Source organism: Ptychodera flava, chromosome 17 (genome assembly GCF_041260155.1).
Source record: "Ptychodera flava strain L36383 chromosome 17, AS_Pfla_20210202, whole genome shotgun sequence".
NCBI classification, from domain to species: Eukaryota; Metazoa; Hemichordata; class Enteropneusta; family Ptychoderidae; genus Ptychodera; species Ptychodera flava.
This window is the reverse complement of record NC_091944.1, coordinates 26769682-26792905: the sequence shown is the minus strand read 5'-3', so window position 1 is coordinate 26792905 and position 23224 is coordinate 26769682. Positions and strand designations below refer to the sequence as shown.

The following is a 23224-nucleotide window of genomic DNA, read 5'->3' as shown; positions in this document are numbered from 1 at the left end:
ACCCTATTTGACTCAATTTTTGTACAACTCTGTCTTTCTCCTGACAAAGTTGGATCCCCACACTTGCACACAGGGAAGAAAAGGCTCCAATGCAGTGTTTTCCTCAGAGCAATTAAAGAATATTATATTACCATGCCCTGCCCGTCGCATTTTGATTGGTCGAGCTGAACCACGTGACTGACCACAAATACACAGTAATGGTTTGTTTACATGCCCGTGAATATGAATAATAAGATTAACAACTCAAAGTATCGTAACTTTACAGCTAAAACGTAAATCATAATCAATCACAAAATAAAATGGAGCACTTGTAGGTCAAGTTGAGATACTTTTTTCTGAAAACATCTCCGGATTTGCCAATTTTTACAGCGCGCGTGACAGTGCGTCGCGTATTGCTCAGTTTCTGGGGCCCAGTTGTCGTTCGCTCCGGAAATATTCGCAAATTTTGACGGTTTTCTCGGGTTCACTGATAATATAATGGAAATAACAGACTCCGCTCTGACCATTAACGTTTATTTGTGGGCGCGGGCTCGAGGAAAGCCAAATTAACGGGCTCGGCAAGCCTCGCCCGTTAATTTTTGGCTTTCCTCTCGCTCTTGCCCACAAATAAACGTTAATGGTCAGCGCGTCGCCCGTTATTTCTATAGTGGACAGTACTCTTTACTTTTGGTAAAACAATATAAATTCATTAACGTAACAATTAATTGTATTGTTATGCAAATTAGCCGCTATGCTATCAGAAATTCCTGGGGAGAACACTGCAATGGTCAATGATGCCATTTTTTTTATTACAGTAGCCATCTTCTATCAACATTTATCCGCTCACGCCCTATTCCCTGTAAATAGGTCCACTCTCACCATTCACAACAAAAGACATGGGCCAAACCATTGTGGTCAATGGGTTAAAAATACTTTTGTTGTCTGAACAGTAGCATAGATGTTTAACAGGGCAATTCATTGGAACCACCTGTATTGTAAATACCTTGATACTTTTATGAGACTCTTTTGAGATTTTTCAAAGGATTTACTTGATATACATATGTGAATAGCAGTGGTGCAGTAGATTTCCACTAGGCTGTGGGAGTTTGCTGACAGCTTTGACTAGCCTTCTGCCATACATAGGTACCGTGTTCTGTATGTCGATACGGTCTGCTTGAACTTGACAAGCTGGAAGAGGGTAGCTGGGAAGGTATGATATACCTGTCTCTGGTTTTCTTCTCATTTCCTACATGGGAATGACAAATAAAACACAAAGGTTGCTAGAGGCATGCTGTTTCCGCCATCCAGACACCCGAAAAAACTGAACAGCTGCTTTTTAACTGTTGCTGGCTATTTTTCATTTGATATTTTCTCATTTATCAAACCCTGTGATGAAGTGTGCATCTGTTCCTGCGATTGGATCTCACTGTTGTCACTGTCGTCAAGGTAACACAGCTGTACTGTTTGGTGATCAAATAGCTTCCTACTCCAACTGGGTACCTATGACAATTTAACACCTATTTGAATTATTTTGGAAGACACTGACAAAAAGTCAAAGGGCAAGAAATGAAGTAAAATTTTTCCTTGACACAAAATCTGATAAAGTAAAGAATTTAGGATATTGGTGGTCCTTGACCAGTTCTCATGGTAGTCCAGCAGGCTTGTAGTTCAGTTTGCCAGTCCTGTAGCCAGTCTAGTTTTGCTAGTCTTGTGTACATTCTTTACCACACAAATGCACTAGTATTTGTCAGTCAAAGCAAAATAGCAGTATTGGACCTAGATCATCAGATTTGTATCATCCACAGTAAAGAACAGTGTTGAGCCAAAATCTATTTTCACCAATTTGGCAAGTCACATATTCAAGAATGTGTAATGAACTTGCATAGCTTTGAAGTTTGAGCACCCATAAAATTCCCCTAATTAGACATAGTATGTGTAACTGGACTCGGCTGGCTGTTATTGATAAATATAGGTATTATTGAATTTCTCCGAGTTGGCAGGATAATGGTCCCTGAAGATCAGCTTGTGGGCCCCCTGAATATCAATGAAATTTCCCCTCACAGGATTTGGGTTTAACCCTTTGAGTGCTGTTATTTTTCCCTCCAAAATTTCAGTGTAACATTTTACCAATTTTTATGAATTTTTCTGTAATTTTGTTGATAATTTTGGACCAAATGGACATAACCTTTCATTGGCTACAATTTTGGACCAAAAATTTTGGGAAAAATACGAAAAAAAATTGTCCAGATCAGAGAAAAGTTGCTGGCTATGTCACACTCTATAAAAGCAACAAAAGTTGAAGTGGCACTCACAGGGTTAACCTTAATTCATAATAACCATATCTAGGATAGCAACAACAACAGCTAGACTTTATATCCCAGAATGATATCTGGGTAGTATATTGTCTACATACTTTTCTGGGAGATTTTCTTTGGTTCAGTGAGACTTTCTTCTTCTTGATATTACACTGTGGATGCTCAGCTGCTGAGAATATCACATTGACGGCCAGGGCGGTGAAATGAGTTGATCTGATTGGGATGAATTCTTCCAGAGCGGACACCTCATCATTGGTCGGTACTGGTCGATTCTCATCAACAATTTCTGAAATGTCAAAACAAATTAGCAAACATCTGAGAATTCAAAATTTACAGAAATCTTTATTGGTAATTTCCTTCATCTAATTTAGGATTTTTTTTCTGAACCTCACCTAAATATGAAGGCTTGATTTGATATCATGTACCATTGTGTGTTTAGACTTGCACATAGTGAAATAACAATGAAAGCACGGAAAGGTACAAATTAGATTGTAAATTTCCTAATTATACATTATTAATGTATGTAAAACTAAATTTGTAGTACCATGCACAGTAAATTTTGGTCCTGTATGGATCCAGTAACAATAGAGGCAAAAAATTCATGAAATTTACCACAATTTCATGGTTTACAACAATCAACATGAAAACAAACCGTTAAATTCAAGCCTTTTTTTACATGTAAAAAACTGTTAATCAAAGAAGCTGTGTAGGAAATGAATCCTTGACTTATGCTGCAACTTGTCATCTCTATCCTTTATTCAAAGTACATCATTAGTGTCTTCCTCTGAAAATATACTGGAAGATACCATGTGTGCAGGAGGAGGGGCTGACTCCTCCAGAGGGACCTAGTATGTCTATGTTTTGGCTTCTGTTTACCTTCACGTGGTTTGCTGTAAGGTTCATATTCATGGTCATTGGCACAGAAGATGAATTTCTGTAATCTGTGGATTGCACTGCTGTTGATGTTCCAAGAAGACGAGCCGAACAGAAATTTCTTTGACGATGTCTCCTTGGTTGTGTTGTATTGCATCTCTTCACTGTGCCTGGATGACTTGCTTCCTGTAGATGACAATAATAAGTTTTGCCAGGTTCAAAATTATGTGTCAAGTTTCTTCAGCAGTAATTTTCCATCTATTGTCAGTTATTATTGTTCTGTTAGTAAAATTTGTTTCTTGTTCTACTTCTAATATCACATGGCAATGCCTAGTGGTGATCATCTTGAACATACAACCTACATGTACGCTATGTCCAATGCTGAATTTTAGTCCAAACAAGAGTTGGTCTGTGCTGTACACTTTATCGTTGAGGGCGCACTTTCAGCAGTAGGGGGCCGCACAGCTTAGCCAAACCACAGGGAACAGAGGCCAGCTGATCGATGGTGACGAATAAATTTAAAAGTGAAATATTAGCAGAACACAAATTGTGTAATTAGGAAGTTTGTCCATAATCAGATTATGCATCGACAACTGTCGCAAGCATTCGCATGATATATGATATTTGTATGATTTTCTATAAAAAGGGTTGAATCAATATATCAAAGATTCATCTGCATTGGCCTCCAAAGAGCAATTTACCTTCATCCTCTCTAACTTCCATTGTATAGAGATAGTCCAACCAGAAAGCACCAAATCTTTGCAGGGCCAGAGTCTCAGAATATTTCATCTGATGTTCCTCGACATCAAATATGAACTGTGTTCTCTTCTTGTTGTTTTCTGGACTCTCTCCATCAAAGAGAGACCCTGATGTGTAGATTAGTTGTTTTCTGTCTGCGTTGAAATCACCACATGTCACGAATGGCTGTCAATAACAACAATACAATCAGTTTTACTTTGTACAGATATTTGGTTGAAAACTTTTATGAATTGCTGGGGTTTTTGTGAATATAGTGTGTCATTAAATAAAATAAAATGCATATATTACAAGTAACCAGTTTCCTGTCAGGAGTATAAGTCACTATCAGTCAAGTTGGTTCACTTAAACCTTTGAGTGTTGTAATTTTTCCCACCAAAATTTTAGTACAACATTTTACCAATTAATATGAATTTTTCCTGTAATTTTTTTGATAATTTTAACCAAATGGACATCACGTTTTGTTGGCTACAGTTTTTTATCAAAAATTTGGCAAAAAACTGAAAAATAATTTACTGGGGTATATTTATATAAAGGCGATAAAAACTGACTTTGGCACTCAAAGGGTTAACCTGTGAAACAAAACATGTCCTGCAAAACATATTTTCCCATTCTACGATTTAAACATATAGCATACGTAAACACGATTTTCACAGATTTGTATCGCTATAATATATCAAGAAACATGGTGACTTTCAGTGATTGACATGATATGGATAGTGCACTGATCATGTGGATACCTTAGACTCTAAAGTTGATCTTGAATGATATGACTTGAAATAAATCAAAATGTCATGGTTTATACAAGTATCATTAACTTGGATTTAACCAATTTCTCAATCACCAGCACTAAATTCTATTCAATCAACAATAATTTTATCACAGATATTACATATTCAGAGGAATTTCTGTGTTCGGAATGATTTGTTGCCTCTTGATAAGTTGAAAACAGTGTCTGTGCTAAGATTGCTAAGATTGCAAAACATGTATGAATACAGAGGAAATTCAGTGAGGGGGCCTGTACCATTTTCTCTGAACTATCTGACAGTACCAAGTACTGGTTTACCGGCCGAAAAAATACACTGAATCTGCACTGAAAGGTTTACAGAAAGAATTTTTTATTTTTCATCACATAACAATAGCTTGTTTGCTTCTTACAATTATTTGACCATTTATTATGCAGATTCTCTGTGTATTCCATGCTCTTTTATTAAACATATTCCACAGTTTGAAATCTGTGCTTCATGAACATCACTATCCACAGGAAAAATTGTCAAATTATTTGATAAAACTGTTGGTAAAATATGCTAAGATTGTTCACAGTTTATTGTGAGACCAACTGGCATGTAGAGTACTGTTGATGACATTTTGAGTCGACCAATCATGGCCGATGTCAGCTCTCATCACCAAAAATAAGAGTTTTAGAGGAAACTCTAAATTACCTGCTGGTGATGGCCATCTTGAAAGTCAGGCAGATCACATGCGCAGTGACCCAGACCAAAGATGGTGACGTTTGTGAAGCCGATCTGGGCGTTGAAAAATGGATCACCTTTGTAGACGACTTCAATAGCCGCACCATCCACTTCAAGACAAAGGAAGGGATTGAAGATTACCTTCTGAGGGCCATAGTAGGGTGTGTCTTGTTTCACATCAGTTAACTAAGATGTAAAAATAAAACAAGATTTAGAATATAAGCCCGGGTTATATGTAGTAAAATATGATGAATGTATCTAAAAAGTTCCATGTCACTGCACAAAATTTTCCATTTCCAGCGACACGCTACTTGGCTGGAAATTGATGAACAGGAAAAAATCATACACCAACAATGACAACACTTGGAAAACAAAATTCATTTTTTTGATTACAGGCAGTTAGAATTAAGTTTGTACATACTTTTTCTTATGACCCCTTTCCTTCAGGTGAAGGATGAAAATCAACCTACCAGTACCAGCTTTTTTTTAAGAAATAAAATTTCCTTCTTAAAAATATACATCGGTTTACTATTTAATATCCCTTTATATATTAACGATGTATACTATATTCTACCTACAAACTAAAGCGTCATGCTTAGTGTGGATCAAAATGGAAAATGAAATTTAACTGTACTGCAGACAAAAATTTACCTTGAATGTAACTCTTGACTTAACGAAATAAAACCCTAAGACAAGCACGGGCGGCTCAGATTTCTTCCGATGTCTTCCTTGCTGATAACTCTCCAGCTCTTCTTCGTCTTCCACCATGACCAGCTGGGGGACGTAAGACCAGGCCCAGGATGCCCAACCTTGACCTTCATCATTGACCTCTTCTTCAGCAGCTGTAGATTCTAAGAACAAACGATATCTGTTTTCGAAAGTGACACGCAAGATGTTTTCACTCAGTGGGAAAAAATTTACAAATACAGTAACACTACTGTTTTCCCTGATATTGAGTACATCCATACACTGAGTGCACCCTTGCTAACATGACTTTTCAAAACACAGTAAGATTTGCCGTCTAACCCTGGCGCCTCTTACACAAACACCTTACATACCCATGCAACATTTTTCAGTGAAATTTGTCACCAGTCCGTAATCTTTCTCAACTAAACTTGGGAATTAATACCAAAGTTATCATCAGCGACAATGTTCTTTTGGTTTCCATTCCTTTTTTTTCATGTTGTGTTTACATTTGACATCACATTTGGTGTCTGTGCTCAGCCTACAAGGGAAACTATCATCATAGTGTAGTATGACTGTACAATAACACTGAACTGTATGAATTCAGTTTCACTGCTGGCTTTCTGTGAACCAGTATTTTGCAACTTTGTAATTGTTACAACACAGATCACCAATAGTAGGCCCCTGATATCAGCAGCTGCTTGGAGAGACTGAAAGATCCGTTGCTCGAGGGCGCTGTCTACGCAGGGGAGCGTAGACAGCTTCCTCAAGCGGCGGATCTTTCAGTCTACTGCTTGCACCGAAGACAAACAATTGACATAGCTACAAATGTACTTTACCAAGCAAACGCATTGACTTGATTTACAAGTGAAAAAAGAACAATAAGACAATGTACCAGGGAACATTCTCTTCCATGTACAGGTACATGTACAACAATACAGCACTGTCATGCAAATGAAAGCCTCTGGGGAGGGCGTGGTAAAGACACTTGGAATAGCATCTTACTGCTCAACACCCTGGTTGGAGTGGGATGGGAGATGGCCTTGTCTTGAACTGAAAATCTACTTTATTTTACATTTTTTTGATATTTAATATATTGCCCAATTCTCATGGAGTTTTGCATAGGTTGAGAACTTAAAAAACAAAACGGGTTGAGAAGTTGCTGAAGTTTCTTGCACCGAACAGACACTCTTGGCCTCAGATTGAATCTGGGGTAAAGGTTGTTTTGTTCAAACATGCTAATAGACAGCAGTCCACCACTCCACTATCTATGGTACATTTGTTATTAAGTTGAATTAATCAGAAGCAACAAAGCTTTTGATCTCATGTGATCTGAGCATAAATGTAACCTTTGGATAGCATTCAAGGTATTCATCGGTCCAATACGCTAGCAAAAAACAAATTAGTACCATTTGGCATATATGCTGACACACTGTTAAAAAAAAGAAACTGAAAACGACAAGATAAAATTCAAGTTCTATCTTACCAATTGCACCTGCACCCTCATTGTTGTCACGGGCAACATCTTGAGTTTTCTCATCTTCATCCATGGTTTCTTTCTCGGCCGAGCCAATCTCACCATAGTACAATGCGAGGAGCAACATGTTCAACCTGATGTACATCGGAAGCTGTGTATCACTGATGGAGATGTCCAGTTTCTCGCACATGGTGTTGATCTTGATGACGCTGGCGCGCTTTGCGTTGATACTGTCAAAGGTCATGTGCATGCGACACGTGACCGAACACTTGTACAAGAGAGGCTCTTGGTACATGTCGATCTTGCCGCTGGCATTGCGTTTGTCAAGACACACTGTAATGTCAGACAGCTCAAAGATCCTCCGCAATACTAAGTCGGGTTGTGCAAGCTCAATGAAAGCTCTTTCCCAGTTACTGTCCACGCTGAATGACTCCAAAGATTTCACATTGACTGATAACACTATGTCATCTTCCACATATTTCAGAATGAGATTGTTGACAACAATATTTACGTTGTTAATAACCCTATTGACTAAGGTCTGGATGTAACTTGGTGGAACGTCCTCCTGTTCGATCTTCTTCACCTTTGACCTCTTGTCTCCCCGTCCCTTTTGTGTTGAACTTGACTTGGAGCTCGTACTCCCATGATCACTATCAGCAGCATCTCGCAACTTCAACACACATTCAATCGTGTTGATGGTGACTATAACAGGTTCGTAGACCAGCTTATGCCAGGGAACGTGTATTCGCAGCTCGTGTATGTGTCCACTGACGAACGATATCGGCAAGTTCAACTCGCGTTCCAAGACATCTAGCTTCAGATCTAGCTTGTTCAAGACTAGGTCACCACCCCACAGTGAGAGCTGCAGGTCTTCTGGTTTCAAGTTTTTTATGTACTTGTCAACATAACTGAGCAAGATCGGAGCAATGTAGGATTCAATCTTAAACATCTTGCTCTATTGCACTAGAGGTACCACTCGCTTGAAAAGCACTCACTAGAAGCCCGCCCAACCTCAGCCTGTAAATAAGAACGAAATTGTCAAAAGATCAACAAAACATGGAAATATTCATCAATTCAGCATATACTAAAGAACACAGGGTCCACACTGATCTGCAGTGCAACTCAACACGATCCTAGGGAGTATGTTTAAATTGATTCATCATTAAAAGCATTAAAGACACCCCTGGACTAGTACTAATATATACATCAATTTTGCTACCACTTATGTACACCTGTGCTTTAGATTATTGAAGCAACTTCTTTCCAAATGAGATCAGTGACTGTTGTATTAAGCCATATGTGATGCTGCATGATCTCCTGTACAAAAGTCTGAGGTTATCAGGTAATCTGTGAATTAACTAACATTTACACAGATATTGTACCATAGGGGCAGGATTTCAGACTCAAAAAATTCTCTGCCAGTCAACAGCTTTTGTGGACTTATAGAACTTTAGTAATTTCCCAGGGAATGGAACCCCATATCAATACATTTGTGGAAGATTACTTCCCTGATCCAAGGAAAATTTGCAAGGTGACACCTACCGTAATGATTATTATTCTTGATTTATCTGTGAATATGCAAGCGATGCTTAGGCGTTTCATTCACGCTCGGGTCAGGGGTCATTGCCACAGGTTCTGTGGTGGCGACGACTCCTGACCTGGACCTAAGGCACAGCACCGCTTGCGTATTCACAGCTCACAGCTATTCTTGATTATGGAACTGAGAACACACATCAGTTAAACATTTCATAGAACACAGTATGAGCTAGAATATAAAATTATTCCTTCTCATTGTGTTTATTGTCGATATTATCTTAAGTCTAGCACATACTGTTACCTAAACTGCCTATTTTGTGAGGGAATTTAATAATAATAATGTATTTCTATAGCGTCTAAATCCACATAAAAACAGTGATCAGAGATACTTAAAATACACTTTAAAAAAGTAAATGTACAAAAGCAATTTTTAAAAGGCTACACAATTGAAATTTCAGATATAAAAAAATTAAAATCAAACACAACCTAAAAATCTAATTTAAAAATGCAAGTCTATAAAAGGTAGATACTGAGCAAATGCTTAAAACTATTAAAGTTTGAACACCGTATGGATGTTCAGCTGAAGAAATATGAGACACAAGTTGCTGTATCATTGTCATATTGTAGTTTATACTTGAATTTTAATTTAATTTAATTAAAATAAGTTGAGAATTATTAGTGTCATATTTGAAGCAGCGATTTATGAAACTTGTTTATCTCTATCAGTCTATGGCATGTTGCTGTTTTGTTATTGATAAATTAACCTAATGGGCTGTCCAAATTAAATTGTCCAAAGAAGGAATTGTTTATCAGTTTTCCCGACAGCAAGTCAACCATTTTGATGAAAATTTCAAAGGTAAAAAAAAGGAATGACACCATGTAAATACAAAATGTCAACAAGAACTAATGTGAGAACCAGGGGTTGAGGAATGCCGCCTTAACAAGTTTAAATTAATAATAGGTCATGGTATAAAAGGGAGAAAAATAGGGTGAATAGACAGTACAAGTTATACGAAATGACATCATCACTCAAAACAGCTCAAAATTATTGCACAGCACATCTGTGTATCAATTTAATAGGGCAATATATTGTTCGGAAGAATTTTGTATTTGAAAAACCTATATGAATATGATGTATTAAAGGCGTACATTCATGCGCTAGTTATACCGTCTGCTTATTACAGTCACCGTGGTTTCAAATAAAATAGTCGCAGACTAGATAGAAAGTCACCGTAATTACGGCAGCTACAATCGAAATTTCACGATTGTCGGTGGAAATGTGTGCCATTCGTTCACGTCAACACCACCGCATCCTTGCTTTTGGTTCCAATCCAACGCCAGCTGGGCGACGTGGCACGGATATAAAAGACTAAATGTGACCTGCCAATTAGAATAGCAGCGAATAGCTTTTCAAACTAGCGCCATGTACGCGCGATTTAGTCTAGCGACTTGAGCTTACAATTGGAATACGAAGATAGTCCGCCGACATCACCCGGTCAAAGTTTCGAGTTCAACTTACCTGCATCACTCAGTGATGATAGACATCATCATCGAGCAACCATCCATGTTTTGATAAGTCTGCGGATCCCCTAACTTACTGAAATGGAATGGTATTAACATAAGTAACTTTTCGAAAAAGATTGACATGTTTTCTATAATTGGTAGCACTGTAAATATAAAGTGTATAATAATTTAACTAATTAGCTCATATATATATGCTCATTAAAGTTTAAGGACATGAAATAAAAAATGTTTACCATATCATTAATATTGACTACGCTAGGTAATACTTCCGGTTTACGATTTCTATTCGCAGACGACCTTGCCTTTGTCTTTTTTGTCAGCTGAGGTGTGTTTATCACTCGAAATGCGAAGATTTTAGCTGTTTATCGAAGAACACGGCGGCACATTTTGATTTCCGAGGTAACATGTAAGCAAGTGAGGATATAACAACCGTTCGAGAAGCACAAGAGAGTAACATATGAGAAGAATTTAATGCGTACGTGATTGTGAGCGAGTCAGCGAGCGTGCGTGCAGAAACACAGTGTGTACATCCAAGCCATAAAACACTCAGCGTGACCGAACGAAACTGCCAAAACAGGCTTTGTTTTGATGGGTTTATAACCCAGCCTGCACCACGTCGCATATTTGTCAACCAGTTCCCGCGAGGAGGGGCACCCTTCATTTTTCCCGGAGGTCCAGGAGGCGATTGTACGGACTACTGTAACACTTTATAAGAAGGTAGGCCAAATTTTCAAGAAACTTGTGTCAGAGACTGAGAGAGCTTTCACGGTAGGGGGGTTACTTATTAGCTAACGCCATTCATTACGTTTTTGTTTACAGAGGCATTTAAAAACTCGACAATGGGAACCGACCGAGTGTTACAAAACCATGCATATTGTGTCATTTGTCTTTCAAAAGCGCGTGGACATGATCTTGTAGCGCGCTTTTGGCATACTTTAGGCCGTACATAAAAATACGGTATTGTTATTGTGACTATGTGAGATGAAAGTATGTCGCTGCCACGGTTTCGCTCGGTCTCGGTATTCCCAAAGTAGCATATCGATACCTATTTATGTAGCCTGTGTGACTGAATGGCTTCAGAGCATTAAAGGAAACCTCACAATTTTTTTTTGTTAAATTAGAGAATTAACGTTAAATACACATCCAACAGAACACACTGAGCTGAGAGGATGACCGCTCGGAATTTTTATTCAGCGACAATTGGGACCCCTGAGCGCCGACAAATTTTGCATAATTTATCTTGACCTACTGTCGATTTGAACGTGTCAAAATAGACACTGCTAGGTTCATTTTCATTGTCATTGTCATGTAGGGAATCTGAAGGATTATTTATGAATCTTGGTGGGTGATGCATTTGATTGTATTTTTAGGCAATTACCCTTACTTTTGTGCATCACAATAAATTAGAAACCTACCCTACTAGGCATTACGTGCAAAAGATCGCGTTAATTAATGCTTAAAGATGTCTGCCACCAATTCACATCCCAATTGGCCAATTTAGTATTCAATTGGAAAATCTGGCTTCAAAAAATTGTAAATAATACATGTGATTGTGAGTTGGGCTTTGTGATAAATCTCAAAATTGAAAACCTCATCACCTAGTGATTAGTTTTAGGAGAAAGGTTGATAATCGAGAGGTCGATACAGAAACATAAGACTTAGCCCCCCCATTATGTGAGCGGTTAATCAACATTTTCATGGCAGGAAAATAATGAGAAGACAAGCGAGATGGTTGTATAAGAGGGTCATCAGCAAGGAACATCATCCTGGTTTACTGATCAGATAACAGGAGTGGTATTTGAGAAGTGGGGATTAATGTGGCAGGCAGTTGTCCAACTGTTAGTGTTATGTCATTATCAAATGTCAATATACAGTTCAGAGAATGATTGATCTTCTCTTTTCCTGTCTATTGATCTTTTATGTGCCAGGAAGATAGAAGGTAGATGCTTTTCCATTTCATTAATGGAAGTATAGGACACTGAGTAATAGCTGAAGCAGCAATTACTGTAAAATTTGAGCACTTTATTTTCTTGGATTAAGCTGGACATTTTCCTGCACTTTGATTCCTAAGACGGTACATTGTGATATTTGCCTTTGGAAATCTTGATCGTTTTATGATCCGGTTATTCTCTGAGTGATTCCTGTTGCTCAATCCTTTTCCTTGAAAGTGACACATTTCCTTTTCTCACCGGTGTCTTTGTAAACTAGTAAGTTACTTAAAATGAGGGATATGTGACATTTTGTAGACATGTCTCTCTGGTTTAGCCATCCATTTTGTAAAGAGTGAAATGCTTTGTGCTGTAGTGATGTTTTCTTTTCTTTCGTTATTTTATTAGGCAATTCCACGCATTTTATTAGGCAATTCCACACACAACCTGTCCGACACCCATGACTCGGTGTTTTGACCCGCTTGTTTTCAATGCCATGATTGCACCATGTAAAGCATTTGGGGTTGAAAGGTTTACAGATGACATGTGATTACAGTTTTTAATGTTGTTTCAGTCAAAAATGTCCCTATCTACAGATGTCAGCTAATATGTTCACGAATGTGTTATTTAACCATGATAGGAGAATACACCGTTGGCCACAGTAATTTATTAAGCCAGACCCTTGCTGCGCAAGTTACCGCACACCCCAACTTGTATAATAAATAAATTCATTCATCCATGTTGGGACACAAAATTGTGCTATGTAATTCAGCGAAAAGGTTAAATGCAAAAAATCCTACTTTTTTATCTTTTAAATGACCGCTTATGTGTTCAGTACAACAATTGAAAAAATTCAGAGTCGGTAATTTGTTCAGTTGCATGTTCAGCTCGGTAGGTCATTCAGACTGATCAATAATACTAGCTGAGAAACAAAAGCGACTGTTAGTGTTATTGTCTGGCTGAGCAATGCCCTCCATTATCCAACAGATAGCCACAGAATGAAAGCCCTCTCATTTTCCCTCTTCAAGTGAATGTTTTGTGCTTGTGCATATGTGTATGAACATCTTAATGTGATGGCAATTACACTTTGCCTAGCTGACATATGCTGTCTTTCACAATAATAATTAAACATACAGCCCATTGTTCCACTTTGATATTGCGTGTGATTAGTCGGACAGCTTTGACATGTGTTTCTGCTCCCTATTAAAAACATGTGCGTGCAGACCTAGTTATCGGGGATCGATACACGGCAATGTGCTGTAGCAGTGAGTCAGTACATTCAAGTGGTGCAGTAGTGCTGAAAGTGACGTTATTTATTTATTTATGTACATGTTACAGGCTTTGCCTTAATATGTCATGTTATACATTTTTAAAGTGCCCTGTTTTGCAGTTTTCCAACATTTCAACTGTAAAACAGATGCTCCTCTGTCAAGTTTGCGATAAATATTAATGTGTTTCATAACAGAGTCAACATGAGCTAAGGCCAGAACATTTTTTTGCAATTTGAGAATAACACCCTATACACAAAGCATATTGGTAATAATGTACATTAGTTTCACGTTGCATCTTTGTTACTATATGCATGTTAGTACTAGTAGCAGACACTCAAACGTGATATATACAGAATTTTTTGTCGTGGAAAACTTTAAATAGGGTAATTTAATTTATAGATAATTTGATCGCTAACAGGTATTGAAATTAATTAAATGTGTATGGGGTATTTGTAAAGTTGAATATACAACAACCTTCTTTAGCAATGTTGATCATTATAGTGTCTATTAAACTGTCCTTCTCATTTTCATCACTTGTCCATATCCTATATCGTCATGCTTTTTCAAACATTGGTGTTAACAGGGACAGCATAGATATATAGAGACTGACCGGCAACAGTTTATTTGAGATTCCTCTCAGGATGTTCCGTGGCCAGCCACAAAACATTGACTTGGTTAGATTTGGTCAGGATTGGTGCATAAAAATAGTTAAAGCTGTGATATAGTATATTTATTTATTTACTGTAATACCAATACATCAGAGTCAGATAGGATAGAGATTCTGGTGACCTCTATTGACTTTACCTGACAGTATCATTCAAGTACATGAACAATCAATCATTCTTTATTTCATCATAAGCTAATGATTTCAATTTTAGTCTATGATTTAATAACTGCAGATGGCTTTTTCACCTTTGATTGAAAATACCCATACACACAGAGGTTGGCAATCCTGTTTTCTACATTATTCAAATAAATTGATTAAATGCTATGTAGATGATAGGTTGATGTAATTTAAGCAATCAGATACATTTTATTGATTGATACATAATTATGATTTATATGATGATATGAATCGCCCCAAAATCATTCCCCAATAAACTGTGCGCCATTAGCTGCCCTGGTAATCCTGCAGGCATACTATCGAATTTAATTTCAAATATCCATGGTTTATGAACCTCCGCACACAGCATTTCTAAACCTTTGTCAGCATACACTTCACAGTGGCACTTTTCATAGAACATTTATGATAATCTAATTTGCTCTATGAAATGATGTATGTTTATTAACATGTAAACTGATATGCTGATTTCAGTATTCCATGTGCTGTCATTTTCTGTGTATGGAGATATAATTTACATCATTTTGAAATAAACACGAACTTATCATTTATGAGATTGGTGAATTTGCTCATATAGGTGCAGAAGATGTAGTTTCAGAGTAATTTCTTTGTGATAAGGATTTATAAGGATTTAACTGTAAAGTTATTGAAGTGTGTCTACAAGTAACTTTGTTTGTCATTGTATAAACAGTGCAAGTGTGTCATTTTGTCAAACCCCGAGTATAATTTTTCAGGTTCAGATATGTATAAGTAGTTACATCTTCACAAGGAACTAGTTGTTATAATGCCCACTTTAGAAATCAGGAAGTGTGCCAAATAATTACATGCACGTAGTCTTTTGTGTACAGGTGTTCCAAACACCAACACTGTAAGCCATATGTGGATCTTGTGCATTTCTGAATGGGCTTTTTCAAAATTTGCAACGTTTGTGATTTTTTTTGCAATCAAGTATGACCACTGTCTGAAAAGGATGATGTGGTACCCAAGATATTTGGAAATCATATTGTGTTAGAGTGGGTCTATCACACCCTGGGTTGTGAGTAGTCTGAGTGAAGATTGCAAATTTTATCATCTTTCGAGAGTTCACATTTTTAGTAGGCAGAATATGCTACCTATTTCACCCAGAGTTCCAATCTTTGTTTTGCAAAAGCAGTAGGCTTGAAATTTTTTAAAATCTGTCTGCAGATCACCCCCTCCCCATGAAAAGATAAGTGGTCCATCCTGTGTGCTCTTCTTATTGATATGAACCCTATGTCTTACAGCAGAAACCATGCCAGCAAGGGGTAAACACAAGTCTCTCAGACCTTCAAGAGTGCCACAGAGACAGCTACCCAAGCGCAAGGCCTCCGAAGCATCTCAGAACAGCAATGCACAGGAGCAAGAGGAAGAAGAGGTCCCTGTCAAAAAGTCCTTGAAATCCTGTGAGAAAACCGGCTGTCCAACAAGAAGACCTGTGTGTTTTGTAGCAGTGACTGAAAAGTAGGTTTTTCTCCAGTCTAGAAAAATGTGTTTACACGTAAATTTAGCAGAATTCAGATAAACTGGAGAATTCAGCTAAAGTGCATTCAAATATAGGGTTAATTTGCCTCTGTTCTAGATTGTTATTCAGATTAAACACCCCCCCCCACCCCATAAGAAAAACATGTCTTTTAACAATTTGAATGGTTTAATATTGTTGAGGGAGAAGAAGAATTGTGGCATTATTCTTCTGGTGAGCAATGTTGCTGAAATCTGTACAGATACTGTAGAAATGACAATATTCAGTTTGGTCTCATCTGCTTCTCAGGTCCCCTTCTTTCCCCACAAAGTTGAAAGGAAAACAAACTCCATGTATAGAAGGACAGCTATTACTTTTTTATGCCACAATAAGAACATTTCAAGGTGTCCAGTATCAAACACACATTTTCTGTAATAATGAATAATTGACCCTGTTATTGACAATTGAACACAGACTTAGCGTTCTCCAGATGTAGTGTTCTCCGGTAGTCTATCTGGCAAAGAGCAGTACGGATTTCCTTGCCCGCAAACACGATGCCCTCTGAATGATTTGATCTCTGACCTTGTCGCCTCATAAACAAATTGTTAGGGTGACTGTCTGGCATAATGTAAATGATCCTTGAACCGGTTTGCTGGCTTACAAGTTACAGCTTGTTGCCTGCAGTGGTGTGTGAGTATGCATGGATAAGGCGCTGATTTTTTTATGTGTGCACACGCATTGATAATGACAGGATTTAGCGGGCAGTGTCGGAGTATTAACATTCTATTAATTCTCAGAAAAAACTGGAAATTTTAAAAATACAAGTGTATTCAAAATTTTGCATCATAGTTCTAAATAACATCAAATTAGTCAAAAGATCGAAACGTTTAATAAAGAACTGTGATTTAATTATTAGGTACGAAATTCAGATATATTTTATACCAAAATATTCAGTAATAATAAAAAATTATTCCCATAATTAAGGTTCATATATTAACTTGATACAGAGGAATCTATAGATCTACTGCCAGCATATTCATTGGTGTACATGACATAATTGAGAAGGGAGACTGAGAATTCTGAATAAAGCAGAGGCCATTGAGTCGGTTCTAGCATTTCACAGATCTTTTGAATCACGCCTGTAATCTGTTCTTATTAAAGTGCAAACATGTAAGCTGTAGATACATGACAGCACAAACATAGAAGTGGCAAAGGCTGTCATCAAACTGCCCTATCATTTGTGATTGATGAATTTCAACACGCAGAGTTTTCCTTGCAGATCTCCCCCCCCGCACTCATTGCAGATAGGAAATCATTGTCCAATTCATTCCCCATCTTTAACCATTCTACATTCTCTGTTGAACGTGATGTGTAAGTTGCCTGTAATTTGCCTGCACATTTTGATAGTGATTTCAATGACGCACAAATCAGATCATGACATCCAGTGCAGTACTTGTTGAAGTAAATTGCCCTGTCACCATCAAGCTGATGTCTCTTGCTCTAAAGAGGGTTATAGCTGTCTGGTATTTTGCCATTCTAGCTGTGGCAGCTGTGCTATGTACACAGTCTATCAAGTACTCACAGCTCCATTAGCTGTGTAAGTTTTCATGAGTTGACCACTATTATTGCTCTCTTTTTTAAAATACAGTTTCTTTTTCTACTAAGTACTCCCCAAATTACATCAAAACGTTGAGTGTATGACTTGTCAACACAACCCTTACATGTGTTATGTCAAACCTCCTTATTGACACCTGAATTATACCCTGGACTAGAATTCATTTGTCAGCAATGATATGACATATTGTACACAATGTTTTGTGTGTCCCTTTGAGTGCTGTAATTTTTTCCCACCAAACATTTCACAAATTTTTGTGAATTTTTCTGCAATTTTTTGATAAGTTTTGACCAAACGGACATTACATTTCATCATTTATAGTTTTTAATCGAAATTTTGGCAAAAGTCTGAAAAAATGACAGGATAACCTTGGTTATGTATTTTATAAAGGCGAGAAAATTGACTTTGGCGCTCAAAGGGTTAATGTACTTTAGGGAGAAGAATAAAAAATGGTCTTTGTATCACAGAACAAATATAATGAAAATATTGTCAAAAATAGCTTTTGTTCCTTTAACCCTTTGAGCAGTAAAGTCAATAATTTGTTGCCTTTTATATAAAATATACCCAGTCAATTTTTATCAGATTTTTGCCAAAATTTTGATAAAAGCTGCCAATAAATTTTGATGTCCATTTGGTCCAAAATTATCAATAAAATCACAGAAAAATTCATAAAAACTGGTGAAATGTTGCACTAAAATTTTGGTGGGAAAAGTTACAGCACTCAAATAGTTAAGCACATCATGCCACATGTGCAGGGTTTCATTTTGTACATTAACTCTAAAAAATTTTAAAATCATGGAAAGGTTGTGATCATTCGAATTTTAAGTATGGATGTAGGTAGGTTGTTCATCATTCATGAGAGCAAAGTACTGAAACAAAAATGTACACTCTACAGTATGGTTTACTTGGCTGTGCAAAGAAGCTCGTGTGGAAATTTGTATTGCTTGTTTTTCAGTTTATTTGATGGCTTCATTGTAGATTTTCATGAACTTTACAAAAAAATTTAGAAAGGCAGTGATCAGGCTAATGTTTGGTCAGATTTTTAGGATTTCTGCAATTGCAAGAATTCTGATTGTTGTCAAATAAGTAAGAAAGGAAAATAATGGTTAACTGTTACTGTTATAAGAGCATTTACGTGCATAATCTTCATGATTACGTTTATTACGTGACCATGTTATGTTTGTCACCTAGTTAAGTAGGCTACTTCTGGTTTTTTCATAATTTATTTCCATCATAATTAATCTTGGGTTACAGCCCAGAGGCATGCTTGTACATGTGTGCTGGGTATGAACAAAGGCAGACAAGTTTCGATCATGGGTTCATTGATAAAAGTTGCGGGTCAGCATTTGCAATCAGTCAGGCTTGCCATTGCCAGGCAACAAGGGACATTCTGTCATTATTTGTCAAAGTGACGACAGCGTGCCTTCCAAAAATATTTTGTGGAATCGATGAAAGAGAGTCCTGTAGGACACACATGTAAGGGCCTTGAAATTTACATAAATGGGGTTACTGGGCAAGTATATGGTAAAAGGAAAAACTCAAAGAGACCTCAAGCGGTAATATTCAGTCTTGAAAACAAAAGTCCTCATTTTTCTATGGCATGTAGTCTGTTTGAAAAACTTTGGACAGTTTCCAGTAAACAATGTGATCCCCGGCATTTCCGTAATGTACAGTTCCAGCATACAACGGTATGATTTCGCAGAAGTGATGTCTATAATCTGCAATTTTCCTGAGTGTTTTCCCATCCACTTCTTTGTACTGAGATTTTGATAACCTGAATTTGAAGAAACAAAGAAACTTTCTAAGGAGAGTTACTGTTGTCATTTCATCATATTGCTTGCACATCAAATTTCTGAACTGTAATCCCTTCATCATTGAGAATGGACAAGACCCCAGGTGTAGACTTCCCGTCAAAGATCATCTTTTGTCCCATGTTACATGTACCTACATGTGATATATACTATGCTGATTATGGTAATGTTTTTGTCTTTTTAGTCTCTGCAGACAAAGCCTTGGGGTACTTATAGATTTCTCAGACATGCCCAGGTCAATTTCTTTCAAACTTGGCACAATGATTATACATAATACACACATATGCAGGTCAATTTGTTTGGTGGTACAATTCAATATGGCCAAAGCAGCCTCCTTGTTTTCATTTTTCATGTCTAAAGCCATTACTCAGACATGCTTTGACTGATTTCCTTCAAACTTGGCACAAAGATGATACACTGTGACTTATAGAATTATTTCATGGTATGATCCAATATGGTCACCAAGTAGCCATTTGGTTCCAAGTTTTACTTGTCTCTAGCCATTGCACAGATGATGGCTCTTGCCTTTCAAACTTGCCACAAGGACAACACACCATTACACATACAGGGACTTACAGATTTGGCTCTGTCCATCTGTCAGTGCATCTGTCCATCTCTCTACCTTTTAAAGGAAGTAGGGAGTGTAAAAGGTTACCATACTTTAAACAGTTCACCGAATATACTGATACCTTTTGTTAGCAAATCCAAATAATTTTTGGTAGCCCCTGGATGAGAATCAGGCCAAAGATTGGGCCAACTGTTAATTTAAATGTAAAGAGTATATATGTACTTACCATAAAGCCAGTGGTGGTGCAGTCTGGTTTTCTAGTCCTGCAAACATTCTTTTATTGTACAAGTGCAATGGTATTTCTTGGTCTGTTTACCCAATCCAGTGGCAAACTCCTGTTCGAAACGTGTTCTCAAGAGCTTGTAGAAAAAAAGAGGGTGGCAATTTATATAATAATATTTGCATATCCATTTGTTGTGAACCTGTGTTCTTTTGCATATATATTAACATATGAATGGGCTGCTCAAAAGTCAAGGAGTGGCTGACTACTCAAAATTCCCTTGTAGAGATCCAAGGAAAAGTGTAGAGGGTCTCAAACCTCAATTCCCTGGATTTACTCCCCTTACATGCATATCAAAGGAATTTTCTTTCCATTCAAATACAGGAAAATGAGATGGGTAACCTCCTATACCAAGCACATCATTGATTTTGCTTCTCACTCTTATATATAAATTTTGTACATGTATTTTTTTCATCTCCTATGCAGATGTGCAGGCAGAAGTGGCAGCACGTCAAGGTGGTACCATTTGTCTGGAGGGGAGCACTACTGCAATGAATGTTTTGAGCATTACTACAGAAGGTGAGCAATTTACATTTAGTTCATGCTCCTCCTCTCCGACCCCTTTTTTGCCTTGATGAACATCTGTTTCATGATTCAAAAGCAAGGTGTCACATCACTGGAATTGACTCACTTTTTGAGAGTGTTTGGATGATGTTACATGATGTTACTGTTAAAACAGGGAAAATCCTTGTGCTCTGTAAGCCCCAGTAGTTTCCGTTGCTTTGGTGTCAATTTTCATTTCATTACAAAATATGGTAGTGTAAATGTTAACAAGTCTTCTTTGCTTACATGCATTTGACAAAATGGGATGAAAATTTTATAGAGATGAGCATCAACCAAGCTTTGATAGTGCATTGTTATTGCAACATTAGTAGATAAAATACATGTACGACATCCTATCACAAGTCTCAAGTTTCAAGCAAGTCTACAGTGATGCTTGGATTTGTAAAACCCATTTTTCCCTTGGGGTTTTACAGTTTACAATTACTAGACTGTATGTAATTGCAAGTATACCAAACATTCATTGAATATTCAAAGTTAAATTATCTTCCACATGTTCTATCAGATTCTCTTCAATGTCTGTTCCATGCCCATCATCAGTCTAAATATTGATGTTTGTTCTTGAATTATCAAAATTATCCATGGTAATGGTGGATGCTTCGAACTTGTATTTCTCATCACGTTAGGGTTGATGGGTTTGTGTCAAATGAGTATTTCCATGAACTTGGTGAAAAAGAAAGATTAATTTTCTGGAAATGTTTTGAAGGAAACAGAAGTATGTAACTCTATGAACTATTCCTGTTGCACAAATGAATTATTTGCTGTACATTTTATGTTTTATATTATGCTGTAACTTATCACTGAAGCAAACAGTTGTGTACATCACAGAAATTTGAGACAATTGTCAAAGGCTATACGGCTTCCCTTGACTGAAGTCGTGTTTATCAGAGTGCTGTTTGGTCTGTAGTGGCAGCAGACTGATATAGCTTCAGAACAATAATTAACATGGATTGTAGATTCAACATCAATGTTCCAAACATCTTATTCAGTACTTTATGTGTTATACATACAGAAGATGAAAGTGAATCATTTTTGTGTGAAAATACATCAATATAGTTGATACATGTCAAACAAGCTAGAAACTAACATGCAAAAGAACCTGATTTGAACAGGGAATCTGAACAATTTCTCAAATCAAAACGATCTCTTAGGATTTCGCAGTTGTCTGTTAAAACTTAAGTTTCGTTTCAGTTTAATAGTGAAATACATACCTACAGAAAATGAGCTTGTATAGGACAGAGTAATAGTATACCCAGTTCATATTATATGGTATTTTAATTCAGGAAATTCTAGGTGGGATTCGAGCCCCCATCGTATGGCACACAGTCACCTAGTGAAGACATCGCGGTAACAATCGCTTGACTTAATACCCACCTTTAAAAAAAAAGTGGTAAATGATCTTAAGGTAGACTGGCCTCTCAGACAGATTTTTTAGTCCCCATGGACACAGTCTGGGGGGACTTATAGGTTTGGTCATGTCCGTGCGTGCGTGCGTCCGTCCGTCCGTCCGTCCGTCCGTTCACGCAGATATCTCAGAGATGCCTGGAGCGATTTCATTCAAACTTGGTACAAGGATTACTTCTTATATCATACAGATGCACTTTGATTTGTTTTGTGATACGATCCAATATGGCTGCCAGGCGGCCATTTTGTTACAATTTTTTCATGTACAGAGCCATAACTCAGGCATATCTCAACCGATTTTATTCAAACTTGGTACAAGGACATTGACCTATGTCATGCATATGCACTTTAATTTGTTTTGTGATACAATCCAATATGGCCGCCAGGCGGCCATTTTATTACGATTTTTACATGTACAGAGCCATAACTCAAGCATGTTTCAACCGGTTTTATTCAAAGTTGGTACAAGGACATTGACTAATGTCATATATATGCATGTCAATTTGTTTTGTGATACGATCCAATATGGCTGCCGTGCGGCCATTTTGTTACAATTGTTTCATGTACAGAGCCGTAACTCAGACATGTATCAACTGATTTTATTCAAACTGGGTACAAGGACATTGACCTATGTCATACATATGCATGTCAATTTGTTTTGTGATACAATCCAATATGGCCGCCAGGCAGCCATTTTATTACGATTTTTTCATGTACAGAGCTATTACTCAAGCATGTTTCAACCGATTTTATTCAAAGTTGGCACATCAATTTGTTTTGTGATACGGTCCAATATGGCCGCCATGCGGCCATTTTGTTACGATTTTTTCATGTACAGAGCCATAACTCAGG

General features: G+C 37.3%; 2 protein-coding genes and 1 long non-coding RNA gene across 4 annotated transcripts in view; 2 read left to right on the top strand and 1 right to left on the bottom strand.

Moving 5' to 3' along the window:
- LOC139116570 (intermembrane lipid transfer protein VPS13B-like) overlaps positions 1 to 10694 on the bottom strand; it is a 49919-nt gene extending 39225 nt beyond the window's left edge. The window contains exons 1-9 of the mRNA XM_070679165.1: positions 10612 to 10694; positions 7566 to 8573; positions 6047 to 6246; positions 5366 to 5581; positions 3869 to 4091; positions 3171 to 3353; positions 2393 to 2580; positions 1029 to 1225; positions 132 to 177 (exon numbers count right to left, since the gene is read on the bottom strand). Of these exons, the coding sequence (XP_070535266.1) occupies positions 132 to 177; positions 1029 to 1225; positions 2393 to 2580; positions 3171 to 3353; positions 3869 to 4091; positions 5366 to 5581; positions 6047 to 6246; positions 7566 to 8505 (2193 nt within the window). The 5' untranslated portion in view covers positions 8506 to 8573; positions 10612 to 10694. The remainder of the gene's footprint in view (positions 1 to 131; positions 178 to 1028; positions 1226 to 2392; positions 2581 to 3170; positions 3354 to 3868; positions 4092 to 5365; positions 5582 to 6046; positions 6247 to 7565; positions 8574 to 10611) is intronic.
- LOC139115917 (uncharacterized) overlaps positions 1 to 23224 on the top strand; it is a 214437-nt gene that overhangs the window by 142663 nt on the left and 48550 nt on the right. The window lies entirely within an intron of this gene.
- LOC139115909 (lysine-specific histone demethylase 2-like) overlaps positions 10894 to 23224 on the top strand; it is a 34447-nt gene continuing 22116 nt past the window's right edge. Inside the window, exons 1-3 of one of the 2 annotated variants that reach the window (XM_070678331.1) lie at positions 10894 to 11333; positions 15919 to 16135; positions 20834 to 20926. In XM_070678331.1, coding sequence (XP_070534432.1) covers positions 15927 to 16135; positions 20834 to 20926 — 302 coding nt within the window. In that variant the 5' untranslated portion in view covers positions 10894 to 11333; positions 15919 to 15926. The remainder of the gene's footprint in view (positions 11334 to 15918; positions 16136 to 20833; positions 20927 to 23224) is intronic. The other variant, XM_070678332.1, reaches the window with a different exon arrangement.